This window comes from Stegodyphus dumicola, chromosome 9, assembly GCF_044657685.1.
Source record: "Stegodyphus dumicola isolate Sdum_Otavi_A_Nest chromosome 9, ASM4465768v1".
NCBI classification, from domain to species: domain Eukaryota; kingdom Metazoa; phylum Arthropoda; class Arachnida; order Araneae; family Eresidae; genus Stegodyphus; species Stegodyphus dumicola.
The window spans coordinates 84,775,704-84,789,411 of record NC_140776.1 but is presented as its reverse complement, the minus strand read 5'-3'; the positions used below and the strand labels follow the sequence as shown (position 1 = coordinate 84,789,411).

Here is a 13,708-nt window from a genome sequence, read left to right as displayed (position 1 = left end):
GATTAAATCTCTCACAAACTCCATTCTGTTCTGGAGTATATACATCTGTAAATTCGTGCTTTACACCATTTTTATTACAATATGACCTGAATTGATCATTATCATATTCTCGCCCATTGTCAGTCCTAAAGTATTTCAACTTAAGGTTCAAAGATCTTTCCGCACATGCTATATGCCTTTCAAATACTTCAAACACCTGACTTTTCTCCACAATGGGGTACACTACCAGATAATGAGAATATTCGTCAATAAAGGAAACGAAATAACGTTCACTATTTCTTTCTGGAATGTTAATAGGTCCCCATACATCAGAGAAAACCCTTTCAAGCGGCCTCTTTACTTGAATACCTTCTAAGGGTCTATAGGAGATTCGTCTTTGTTTATTGATTTGGCAATGTTCACAAAACAAACTAGGTGAGTGCTTTAACACAGGAAGACCTCGAACTGAATGTCTCTTACTAGTCCTGACAATAGCACCATAATTTATATGACCAAATCGACCATGCCATAATTCACTATTGTTATGCTGAACTGTGGATGCCTCAAATTTTACAGATTTGTCCCCCTTTTTGATTATTTTAGGGAATACATGATAGTTACTTCCTATCAACTTAGCTTTGTACAAAGTTTCATTTTCATCATCAGTAACTTTAATTTGCCCATTTTTACTATAAAATCTTGCTCCATTGATATCCACCCTAGGTCCAGATATTAAATTTCGTCTCAGTTCAGGTGAGTATAACACATCTTTAAGCAAAATAACCGTATCCCCAAATTTCATTTTAACAGTACCCTTCCCATGAATTGGAAAAGTTACCCCATCAATAGCTACTAGCATATTCTCATTTTTCACAGGAGAAAAAGTATCAAACAATTCACGATTTTTACAAAAAGGATGAGATGCTGCAGTATCAAAAATCCAACTATCATCGTTTTCCTCCAAATTGTTAACATTAGCTTGAGCTATAAAATGGGACTGTGCATGGGAATAATTTTTACCTTTACTCAACTTGGGTTTGTTCTTACACTTAGGAGATGCTTTATTACTACTAGATACATCTGAGGAAACAGAAGAAGCAGGTGAGGGTGATCTGGAAAAATTACCTTTCATTCTACAGTATTTTTGAATATGACCTAGATGGCCACATTTATAACACTTGAGCCCTTTAATCTGCTTAAATTTGTGTTCACAGTTAGTACTTTGGACTTCTATAGTCTTATTGGAATTTTCCCTATCTATCTCTCTTAAATTAAGACGCGTTTCCTTTGCTAGTATTTCAAGTTCAACATTTTTAAAAATGAACTTTTCATCTGGCCACCTCAAAACATTCTGAACTACTTGATCAAATTTATCTGGAAGGAACCTAAGAAACTGGAAACATATATAAGTCTCTTACAGCCTGATTAATATCAGCTAACTGTTCAGTTACACGTTTCAATCTAGAAGAAAAGAAATTAATACTTTCATTTGGCTTAATTTTACAATTTAAGAACTCTGAAAACAGGGACATAAGTCTTGACCGATAATCTGGCTGGAAGTATTTGGCAAGCGTATTCCATGCCACTACCGGGTCATCAATTTCACATATCAAGTTTCTATATTCAGGGCTTACATTCATATAAATTAACGATAATGCCAGTCGACTTCTATTTTGATAGTCGGCTATAATTTCTTTTGTAATACCCTTAACATCATTTAAATCAGGACATTTTTCAATACCTTTAACCAAAAGCCATGCATTTTTTTCATTCAAGACAAACTTCATATCTTTGGACCATGTAAAATAATTACATGCATCAAGTTTAGCAATATTATGCATGACACTAACAGTAGCCATATTTGAATTTTAACAAAAAACCGCCCTCCAATCTCTTAAGTCCTAAATCAACTTTAAACTTCAAAAGTCTGCACTAAAAATAACTCAGGAGCTGGTGGCCCATAACCAAAATGATGCTAAAGCAAAGTTTAAAGTTTATAAAATTAAACATTTAGCAGTAGTAGCAATAAAAGCTCCTTGAGCTACCATGTTGTGCAGACATTGAAGACAATAAAAAGTTTTGAACTTAATCAATTTATTAACAATATAATAAAGAATAAAAACACAGAAAATAAATTTCAACAATATGAGTCTTAGGAAAAATATAATATGACCATCATTCATCAAATAATATTTTTACCTGGCCTCGAAAACACTGGCATTCAATACAAACAAAAATGTCCTAAACATTAATTATGCAGCCTAAAAAATGAAGTTGGCTACACGTTCAAAACGTCCATGATCAATGGTTGAGAAAACACCTGAAAATTTAAATGAAGTTCTTGAAAGCACTTAAAAGCAGCCTAACTCCGTTTGCACGAGGAATCGCCGCTCACGTATTTTAAATGCCGCCTTTATTGAAGAACATGGATGCTGCCCACGGCAGTCACTCACATGGTAGCCTCTGGAACCAAGGAATTTATTCAGGAACAGCCATCCCGCAAACCGAAACCAAGGCACTTTATTCACCAGACTGCATGCATCCTTCTGAAGGGGGCTCACTCAAGTGCCAGGAAAGCAGGAACTAGAAGAAGGAGAACTGGAAGGAGGGTTTGGATCTTGGATCATATCTTTACTGCTGGCTTTAGCTACTAGGAGCTCTTACCAGTATATTATCATTTTACCATAGGCCATAAAGTTAAAAATTTAAGAGGTGTATTTAAAAATACACTGCGCCCGAAGGCGAGATGAATAAATGAGAGAACTCATAAAATAAGTTTTGCTAAATTGCATATCATGGTATCGCACGGGTGATTATATACGTAAATGGTGGCAAGAAGCGAAATGAAAGTCTAAGCTTCTGAGTCAAGAAGAGCAGAAACACGTGATCAGCGTCCGGCATTTAGATTGGTCGAGGAGTCAGAGTTCGAAAAATGAAGTTTTTGTAGTTTTTGGCAATAAATAAAGTTTGAACATAGTAAAAGCAACATCTAGTTGTGAATTTAAGAGTCCTCTGTCTCTTACACTTGAAAATCTTCTAAACTTGCGATATAATTATTAAATGAATAGGAAACTGTAAAAGGCGAAAATGAGGTCATGTAGCTCACTAGGGCTAATGAGTGAGAGTAAGCACTTGGTGTTACCACAAACTTTGATTTTAAAACACACGATACGAAATAGTAAAAATAAAAAGTAAAAGTAAAAATCTTGGTTAAATAAGTAGTAAAACGAAGAATTCATCGATGAAAAATAAAGTCCTAATTTTGCAAAGTTCATCTTTCTTGAATAGTAACTGCAAAGGAATAGTAAATTTTTTTTTTTTTTTTTTTTTTTTTTTTTTTACATTATATACACTACCACCACTTAGAATTGTGGTGGATCGTTCGAGGTCTTTTCACTACGTTCTCAATAGTAGGGTCATAGTCTGTAAGCGATTTAATAGCTTCATAGGGAGAATTTCTCATATCTTCAAAGAAGTTGTGTGCAAAAATTAGGATTTGGTCGTGAATTGGGTTGATATCCAGGTCTTTGTGAATTGGAGAATTTCGCACGAACCAGGGTGCGTTCACTATGCTACGTAAGATTTTGTTTTGAAGTACATTTAATTTTTGTCTGTCTATTTTTCGGGCAGTAGCCCAGGCTGGAACTGCATAGAGCATTATTGGGCGAATAAGTGAGATGTAGATATTTTTCTTGGTACGGAGGTTTAACTTAGAGTTTCTTCCAATTAATGAGTAGAGAGCAATGAAAGCAGCGTTAGCCTTATTTGTAACATATTGAATATGATCTTTGAAATTTAGGGTTTTGTCCATATAGACACCTAAGTATTTATAGGAGTTGGCAACAGGAATATCTTGGTTATTAAGTCGGATATTTATATTCACTGGGATATTTTTTCTGTATCTGCGAAAGAGAACTACGCAGCATTTGTCAGTATTTAGTTTGATTTTCCAGTCTTGACAAAATTTATTAATAATGTTGACTTGGAGCTGAAGTTTCTCTAAAGCATTATTTGGACTTCGTGAATTGGTGAGGATGACTGTGTCATCGGCATATTTGAGTATATTAGAATGAAAAGGTAGAGGCATATCATTTATGAATATTGTAAAAAGCTTCAGTCCTAAAACACTGCCTTGAGCTACTCCACTGATTATGTCAAATAGAATTTCTGATCCTGGAGCTCCCAAAGGATCTAGAAAATGAAAGTATGTTTCGATGTCCATCAAACAAAAAATGAATTGCTACAAAAAATGGATAAAGGCATATCCTTTGTTTATCTAACCATTCCGAAATCTGTTTATTAATTTCACGCTGCTCTGCGCGGGGGGGGGGGGGTGTCGCAGTGCACAATGAACTGGAAGTTGATCTGTCAGCACTATCGTTATCTTCAGGGCAGATGTTTTTATTTTATTCGGCTTATAATTCCTCAATAAATGTAGTATTTAATCTCGATGTACTCCGTCTTTGATATGATTTAAATCAAATTCCTCGTCATTATAAATACTACGAATACAAATCAAATAGTTTTCTGGTTGCAGTTTTCTAATTTCGGCTCTGCGTAAGGTATGCGCGCGTTGAAAGAAATGTTTAATAAAGTAAGCAAATAAATATTAAGCTTCTTTTTTTGTAAATTTTGATACCCTTTAGATCATAATTGCTCATTATTTTATAAATTATGGTTTCATATTTTTAATTTTATAATTTCTGCATGCCATCTTACTAGATTTAAACTGGTGATCTATAATCCAAAAAATTCGATAATCCGGAATCGCCGAAGTCCCGATGAGTCCGGATTAAAGACTTTTGACTGTATTTGTATTAAGGGATATTGCTTATTTCATTGTAATTTTGTTATACGTAATAACTTTTTTTTTATGAAGTTGTTTTGCAGAGTAAAATTCTACGCAGTTTTTAAATTTAATGTTTGGTGTTCCCTTCAGCCATTTTTCCGATACATTTAAAAGCCAGACGACTCAGGCGAATGCAGTTCGCAATAAATGGGCCCCCGTGCGGATGCGCTATCCCTGAATAACATGTGAGGGCGATTTTCGAGCTTCTGATTCACCATAGCATTAGTAGTTCCTGAAATAGGAGAAAACAAAACATGGCAAAGGAAACAAAACAAAAGATGTAGGATGGGCTGGGAAAAATAATGTGCCCAAGCAGTAATACATAGTTGAAGTAAAGTTTCTGGAAGTAAGTCGCCGAGGACAAGTTATCTGCCAAACAGTAGCTGCAGTACTCCGGAAAGGACGAATAGAGAGCAAGGTGGGTGGAGCAAGTTCTCAGGTGGTCACCCACCCAAGTCCTGTCCCGGCTACCTGCTGCTTAACTTTTCGGCGCTAACGCCGCAGTAAGGCTTCGAGATCATGGAGAAAAATGAGATGTACGGTGAAAGTTTAATCACTTGCTAATTGAAAAATGTTCATCAGAATTAGAATTTTCTCAGAGTTGCTAGGGGCGGCTTGAAGATGTTGATGGTTTTCTCTGAAAGCTGTAACAAACTTTCTAATGCAGTTGTCACTAAAAATTTCTTGTATCTGCTTGAAAACGTTCATAAAGTCCAGCATAGGTTTAAAATCACTTTCTTTCACGGGGTGGCCGATGTCTTGCATCTGTTGGGACTGGGTAGTATCAGTATCATTATGAGTTTGTAGCACAGGGGTAATTTGTGATTTAGCCGCATCAGCATAACTCACACCTGGTCTTGCATGCGAAGGACTAGGATTTTTTGTAAATTTCAGAAAATACTCACAACCACGATAGGAACTAATATGGTTTTTTGAACAGTTACTGCAGGTGGGTTCGTCAGTCTTCTTAAGATCACACTCCGCAGAGATGTGGTTTTTAGCACATTTCACACATTTGGGGGGGGGGGGGAGTTTGCAGCTATCAGATGAATGTCCAATTTTTTGGCAGTTTTAACATTGATACACAGAGAATCTTGGTTTATACTTCTCAACCTACACGGCAAATCGAAGGAGTCGCTGGATATCGTAGACTTCATCCATATTCAGAGTATGACGCAGTTGCACTTGGAAAATAGGCAGGGGGGCTTTGGTACGAAAATTTCTGAGCCGTGCAATTTTATGCACCTGAAAGTTCAAATCCGACAGGGCTTGCTTAATTTTGTCAACATCAGTATTAACAGGCAGTCCTTTGATCACAATTTTTCTGGGTCTGTCATTTTTGTGTTTCACCAGGAAGAATCCAATGCAACGTTGATTTAAAAAGTTCACAATGAAGTTGTAAGCTTGCAATGTTTCAGGAATAACACGACGACAATCAAAGTGGAATTTGCCTATAAACTTGGCTTCAGTGTTTTCACTAATGTCCGTGAGAATTTGGTGGTGCTCATCCTTGGTATTTATCATAACGTGGGGGACGTTGCTCAGGCTATTAGTAGGAGTAGGTTTTTCAGTATTATCAGTAGTATTCGTATCCATGTTTTCTTCGCTCACTAGAGCATTAAATTGGTTGCTTATCTCCGGCTGCGAGACAGGTTCAGGGCTCTTGAGGCGTGCAATCTTCTTCGGTGTAGTGAACTCGTTTTCCTTAACAGCATCCGTAGGCTCACAGGGTTCTTCAATGTTAGGGAGGGGAAGAACAGGAAACGTTTTTTTGCGTTTTCGGAATAGACACGCTTCTGGGTGGTCTATACTTGAAAGATAAGTTTCACATTTTCCTTGGATTGAGGTAATATCTTCCTTGAATTTGTTGCGAATATCAACAGTTTCCACAAGTCCGGATTCCACTAATTTTAAGTGGTTTGGACAAAGCCAGACGAAGGCTGGCAGCGAAGCTGCTAATCATCAATAAATTAACAAAACAGTGAAATCTGTGTTTCAATTTTAAATCCAGAAAATATTGTGAAAATGCCCATGCAGCCAATTCATTCGCCTGGAATCAAATGTGGGTCAAATTACCAGTGTTCAGCCACTTTACCACTTGGTTGTTGGTGGACTCTGGATCTCACATGTATTATAATATCTGATGTAAATGGAGAAAAGCATACTACATGCCAAAAACATTTACATAACTTGTACTACTAGTGAAGCATTGTTCTTATGTTATTTGCATGCCTGATTGCTCTATTTATCTTAAGAGGAGAGTAAAAGTAGAATAATATATGTTTTCGCTATTCTTATATTATTAGATTTAATGTATATCTGAGCTATTTTTGTGATCATCTTTCTTTTTAAATTTTCTATAATGCTGACTTCAGTAAATGATAAAGATTGACTGAATCAATGATTTAAAAGCTGAATTTATTTTCCTATGCTTGATATCTATTGATTCTTTAAATATGTTAAGAAAATGCTTTGAAAACCATTTTTCCCTCTTTTGTTTTTATTATCATAGCATAAATCTGATCATTTAATTATAACATATTATTATAATGTAATTAAAATTATAAAATTTAAAGCCCTTATTTTATTCATAATCAAAGTTATGAGCTAATAACTAAAAATATTTCATTGTTAGAAAGGTATTTTATTGAATGTTATTTTATAATGAAGTTATTTATAATAAAATACCATTTAATATTAAAAATTATTAAAAAGTTATTTTTCACATAATAAAATTTGAAATATAAAAATTTTGCATTTTACATGATCTGGTAACTTGAACAAATATCACTAATCTTATTTCTCTTATTTAAAACTATTATTTTTTAAATTTTATTGGCTGATTTAGCAAATATACATTTTGGTAAAATTTACCTTTGATAGAGATATGAATTCTGAAGTATAATTTTCATTACTTTTGTATAATAGTTTACTAAAATCCGTCGCTTAAATTTACAATTAATTTTAAGTTTTCTCCAAATTGCACTGAAATCTGTGCATTATTTACCATTAAGATTTGTGCACCAAATAATGAAAAAAAAGTTAAGATCAGTTTATGAGAAAATTAATAGGTATGATTTTATAAGACTTGATTTTCAGTCAATAAAGCTAAAACATTTTTAATTTTATGTATTTTTACTTATTGCTAATTTTTTTATTTACAATTTTTAAAAGTACTGAATATTTCTTTTTTCTTCCCTCTTACACAGAAATGTCTTGAAGTTTAACGAAGTCAGTTCAGGAGAGGATAATTTGATGGTCATTGACTGTAATGATGAATTTGTGAAAGATAATTTTGAATGTTTTATAAAAATTCCTGATGTGGAAAAATTTGCAATACATAAAGAGAGTTTTACTCTGAAATATAATTTAATAGACAATAGTGTAATCTTCTGCTACAAGAATTTGGAAGTTAAGTCCTGGGACTTGGAACTCTTGGTACCAGTTTATCATACTGATTCATTAAAATTATTAAAATTTAAGTCTGTGCCTATTTTAAAAATACCATTGCATTTTAATGAAGAGCTTTTTTCTGCTGCTGCTGCACAAGGTAACTTGATCTTTTGTGTTAAATTTGTAAATAATTAGTTATTTCATGTTTACCAATATCATTCAGCTGGAAAATGTTAATTAGCTTGATGAATAAATTTTCCAATAGCTGACATTTCATAAACTATTTTATTCACAATCCATTTTAATTATATTTAATATTAAGTAATCCCTTTTGCTGTGATTTTTGCAAGCGTTCTTTTAAATGAAGTTGAAAAATGCAATGTATTAAATTTTAGATAATTTATTAAAATTGAAAAACCTTACTTGTTTATGCTTCAAGCGTTCAACCTTTAAGGATTTAATTTGTCTGTGTCTCTAGGCCAAGTAAATTACAGTTTAGTTTGCAAAATGAGGAAACTGTAAATATAAATCAAAAAAAGCTTGAGAGTCTTTTGACACTTAATACAGTGTGAAATGAAGATAACACGAAACAGTAGTTACATGTTAGGCACTAACTATGCAGAATGATGAGTAAACAAAACTCAGTGGGAGAAAACGTTTAATCATGTGGCTCTATCTGTTGAGGTGAAGTAATTTAAACTGAAGAGTTCATAGTAAATCAGTATTTGCTGTTATATTGAATTGCTCTTGGCCTTTTAAAGGGATGCTCAATAGTTGGGTCGTAGTTGGCATGGTTTTTAATATGATCATAGCTTGAATTTCGAATCTTTTCAAAGAAATTGTGAGAAGTAATCAAAATATGGTCCACTACATGTTCGATTTTTAAATTGTCATGAATTTGTTGGTTTCTGACAAATCATGGTGCATTGGTGATGGCCCTTAATATTTTGTTTTGTAGAACAACAACTTTCATTCTGTGACTTTTGGGGGCAGTCTTCCAGACAGAGACTGCTTAGATTGCCATATAGGCTTTATTTGTTTTGTTGAGAACATAGTCCACATGTTCTTTAAATTTTAATTCTTAATCTAAGATAACACCAAGATATTTGGTAGAAGTAACAACAGGTATTTTTTGCTCATTAATTTTGATTTCAATATTGACAGTATGGAATTTCTTGTATCGTCTAAAAAATATTGTGCAACATTTAGCATTTAATTTAATCCTCCAAAGATTGCATCAAAAAGCTACAATATTGATACTGGAGGTGAACAACTGCAAGTTGTGGATTTCTAGAGAGTGCCAGTATAACAATGTCATTAGCAGATTTTGCTGTTGAGCAGTTCAGGTATGTCATTGATATATAAATTAAAAAGTATAGCTGCAAGGACTGGGTCTTGTGGAACTCCAACAGAAATTATTTTTCTTCTGGAGAGAGTATTCCCAATTTTAACTTGGAATGCCCTATTATATAGGTATGATTTGATTAATTTGATGATATTGATAGGAAAATGCATTCTGTTTTATTTATATAGGAGACCTTGCTGCCAAATTTTATCAAAACCATTTTCAACACCTAAGAAGCATGCAACAGTTGCTGTCTTCTTAGTAAAAACATCAGCTGTTATTTCAATGGCAGTTAGAATTTGCATGATAGTATTATGTTCTCTGCAGAAACCAAATTGATTTTTTTATGATGTTATTGCTTGAGATAAAATTAATGATTCCATTTAGGAGTACACATTCAAATATTTTTCCTAAGCACGATAGTAGGCTTATTGGACTATAGTTGGAAGGATTTTTAAAATCTTTTCTCAGTTCTGGAAAGCATGCTTTTATGCACACTAACGTGCACAATATCAGCCTGCTTCCATTGGTGGGAAAAGCAAAGGTTGCGAATGCAAGCATTGATAATATTGTTGGTAAAGATGTTACATTTTCTAGGAAGTTCTTTAATGAATTTGTTTGAAATTTCATCAAACCCATTCACTTTCCTATGAGCTTGCAGATAATTTCTCTGGTTTCTCTCGGGGAGGATAATTTATAACATAATTGTCAATTTTGTCTGCGAATTTTCTTCTATGACGTGTTGGAGGTGTTCAATATTGGTGCTGGGATTTGGGTGAAAGTTTCTTCTAAGATTTCAGCAAGTAGATTAGCACAGGAATCGGCAACTTTATAGCTGTGGTGTGTCAAACCAATCTACCAATAGGATTCAGGGTGCCACACAGTGAGAAATATTTGAAACAATTCGACTCTCGCAACAATGCATGTAGATTTAGGGAATAGAGCTCAAGAATACAAATTTACAGTTTTATTATATATTAATTATGCATCATTTAAAGGTATTTATTAATATAAGATAAACAAAATGAAATACAGTACAAAGTCTGAAATCCGTACTCGTCGGGTCTTCGGCGATTCTGGATTTGGGATTTTTCCGGATATTAGATCATCAGTTTAAATCCAGTAAGATGACATGTTGAAATTATAAAATTAAAAACATGATATCATAATTTATGAAATGATGAAGTATTTATGATCTAAAGAGTATTAAAATTTACAAAAAAAAAAAAAGCTTAATATTTATTTGTTTACCTTATTAAACATTTCAGTAACTTAATAAACTTTCAATGTAAGTTGTTTAAGTTGCTTCAATTTTTATGTTAATACTTTCTCATTAATTCTGTAGACAGACATATCTCTTGTTTAGTTACATTGCTGAAGTCCTGTAACTGCTGTTTCAAGAATTCTGACTAACTTGTCAATCAAAATTTTCTCGTTTTCAGTAACTTCTCTGTCACTTTCTTCACTATCAGCAGCTGTGGATCTAGAACCATCTAGATTTCGCCATTCATTGATTGGTGATTGAGGAGCATTGTCATCACAATGAAAAACTTCTTTTATATAGTCTTCATTTATTACTGCTTCTCCACATTTCTTTACAAAATCTGTTATTTGGAAAATTTCACCTTTGTTTTGCGATATCCGAAAACCTTTAAAATTTGCAGCTATCATCATCAAATTTAGCTGTCCTTCACTATACATATTTGGCTATGCATCATGAGCTTGGCGACTAACAACAAGTTGTTTCCTTAAATTTTATTATGCTTCTATCGTGCACTGAGACAGTTAAGCCTGAATTGTATTAGTTTAGTTATTTATTATACTTATGTTTATTTCTTGTATACGCTTTAGGCTTATCAGAGTTTTGAATAAATAAATTCCCACATATACTTATTGAGGGCTGGCCCTAGATAACTTACCGCCTGATGCAGTGTCTGTGGGTCCTAAATTCTGCGAATCGATGCGGCCATATGAGCCCTGGTGCTGGTTATGGGTTTATGTGAATAACAAATCAGTTATTCTTAATTCAAATAGCCCTAAATGTAATCTTTGGGTCTATGAGTATCATCAACAAAATCTATTTTTAGCATATAGAAAGAAATTTTTGGTAAGTTTTTCCTCATCAACACATTTTAGGGCATTTAACTTAAATCCGTAATCATCACCAAGCGTAATGTCAACATAAAAGGTGACCATACTCCTTTATTATTCAATTACTAACATAAAAAATTGTTTAGGCATCGCTACATGAGTCATTACTCAAGTTTTTCATGTTTTGATAAACATGTGGTGATGAAAGGAAAGTATAATAAATAATGATTCGCTATGTTGACATCAGATCAACGATGTGTCTATGTGGAATGTTTCGGTTTGAGATGTGTGCCAAGGAGATACGCAGCAAGAGAGCCAAATTACTGATCGTACAAATTTATGCTAAAATGAATGTTTCTTCAATAACAAGATATTTTATTTAGTGTCAAAGGGAAATTAAGAATCGGAAATCTCCAGATATTTTATTATGCGCAGAGGGGGGGGGATCAAATACGAATACGTAACACCTACGAGAAAAACTTTGTTGGTGGTTTGAGGTGCAGATTTTAGATCATTCCAGATAATGGACGTCCAGATTTCGAACTTTGTATTGTATTAATATTCTGTCAGTATAAGTAAAAAATTTAAGTTATACATATATTATGTATTATGCATCTTTTAAACATATTTTTTAAATTAAAAAATAAACAATTTACAATTACAGCATAATAACAAACAAGGCACACAACATCGTTCACTTCATTATTTTCATCAAGAGCAACGCTAAATGCAACAGTTTCTTGAAATCCAGAATTCTGTTTTGTTGTTGCACTTTCTGCTATTTCAGTTATTTGTCTTTCAGTGGTCAGATATTTCTTGAATTTAGTGTAATATTGTCTGTAGATTTGGTAAATTAATGAACAATATTCCAACACTTTTTTAAATGTGTCTTTTAATATATTTGCCATCTATGAAAGTTTTGCTTTTGGCAACTACACAGTGAGCAATTACGAAACTATATTTGTCACTTTAGGTATGGTTCCAATTGTTTGACAAAAAGTGTAACTTGTTTCTTATATCCAGAAACAACTCTTTTTATAACTTCAAATTTCCCTTCAGAATTCTGAAATATGGACTGATGTTTAGTTTGAAAATGTCTTTGTATACTTAATGTACAACATACAAAGCTTTGCAACATGACATACATAAAATACTATTCTTTTTATATACAGATATATATTCAATCGTCCTAGAGTCTTGAAAACTGGGAACATCAGGCTCTCTTTTTTTTTTAGTGGGCATTTAATTAAATATGAAGGTATGAATTGTGACAATAATTAACTCCTTCACATCCAATCCTCCCGACACAGCTCTACATTGAAACAACCAGAACCACCCGAAAATGGCCGAGATTGTAATCTTGTTTTCTTCCCTCCTCCTAAGGTATGCAGTAGCAGGTGCAATTTCCCCAAATGCATTGTATCAGTTTACTGCAGGCAGCTTGTCCTAAGAGGTTTTATTATGTTTTTGTTGATCGTGACATTTCGTTGTTGATTCTTTTGTGGTACAGTGAGCTTTTAAGTTTTAAACAACAATAAAAGAGCACTCAGAAGTCAAACAACAAAAATCAGCGTTATACCTACAAAATTTTCACAGGACTAGTTTCGATGGTTTTACCGAACCATCATCTTCAGCTGCAAAACCGCAAATGAACAAGATAGGAAATAATGATTAGATATCTAATAATGATAACAAGATAGGAAATAATGATTAGATATCTAATAATGATTATCTAATCATTATTTCCTATCTTGTTCATTTGCGGTTTTGCAGCTGAAGATGATGGTTCGGTAAAACCATCGAAACTAGTCCTGTGAAAATTTTGTAGGTATAACGCTGTTTTTTGTTGTTTGACTTCTGAGTATTTATTCGGCGTGTTATTGTGTCTTAATTAATAAAAGAGCAGTTTAAAAATTTAAGGTATAGTATTAAGGTATATTTATTTTAAACAATTTATTCCTTCCTATAAAAATAATGGAAATAAACAAAATCTCAGTCGTGATCATATTGAAAAGGCTTATTGGTCTGACATTCAGAATAGTTTGATAAAG

General features: G+C 33.3%; 1 protein-coding gene across 5 annotated transcripts in view; it reads left to right on the top strand.

Annotated features, from left to right (window-relative positions):
- Positions 1–13,708, top strand: part of LOC118185836 (uncharacterized) — an 85,043-nt gene that overhangs the window by 22,032 nt on the left and 49,303 nt on the right. For all 5 annotated transcript variants that reach the window (XR_004757667.2, XM_085823708.1, XM_035355756.2 and 2 more), the window contains exon 3: positions 8,038–8,378. Coding sequence is in view for 4 of the 5 variants with exons in the window: in XM_035355756.2 (XP_035211647.1) it covers positions 8,038–8,378 (341 nt within the window). In the remaining variant the exon portion in view is untranslated. The remainder of the gene's footprint in view (positions 1–8,037; positions 8,379–13,708) is intronic.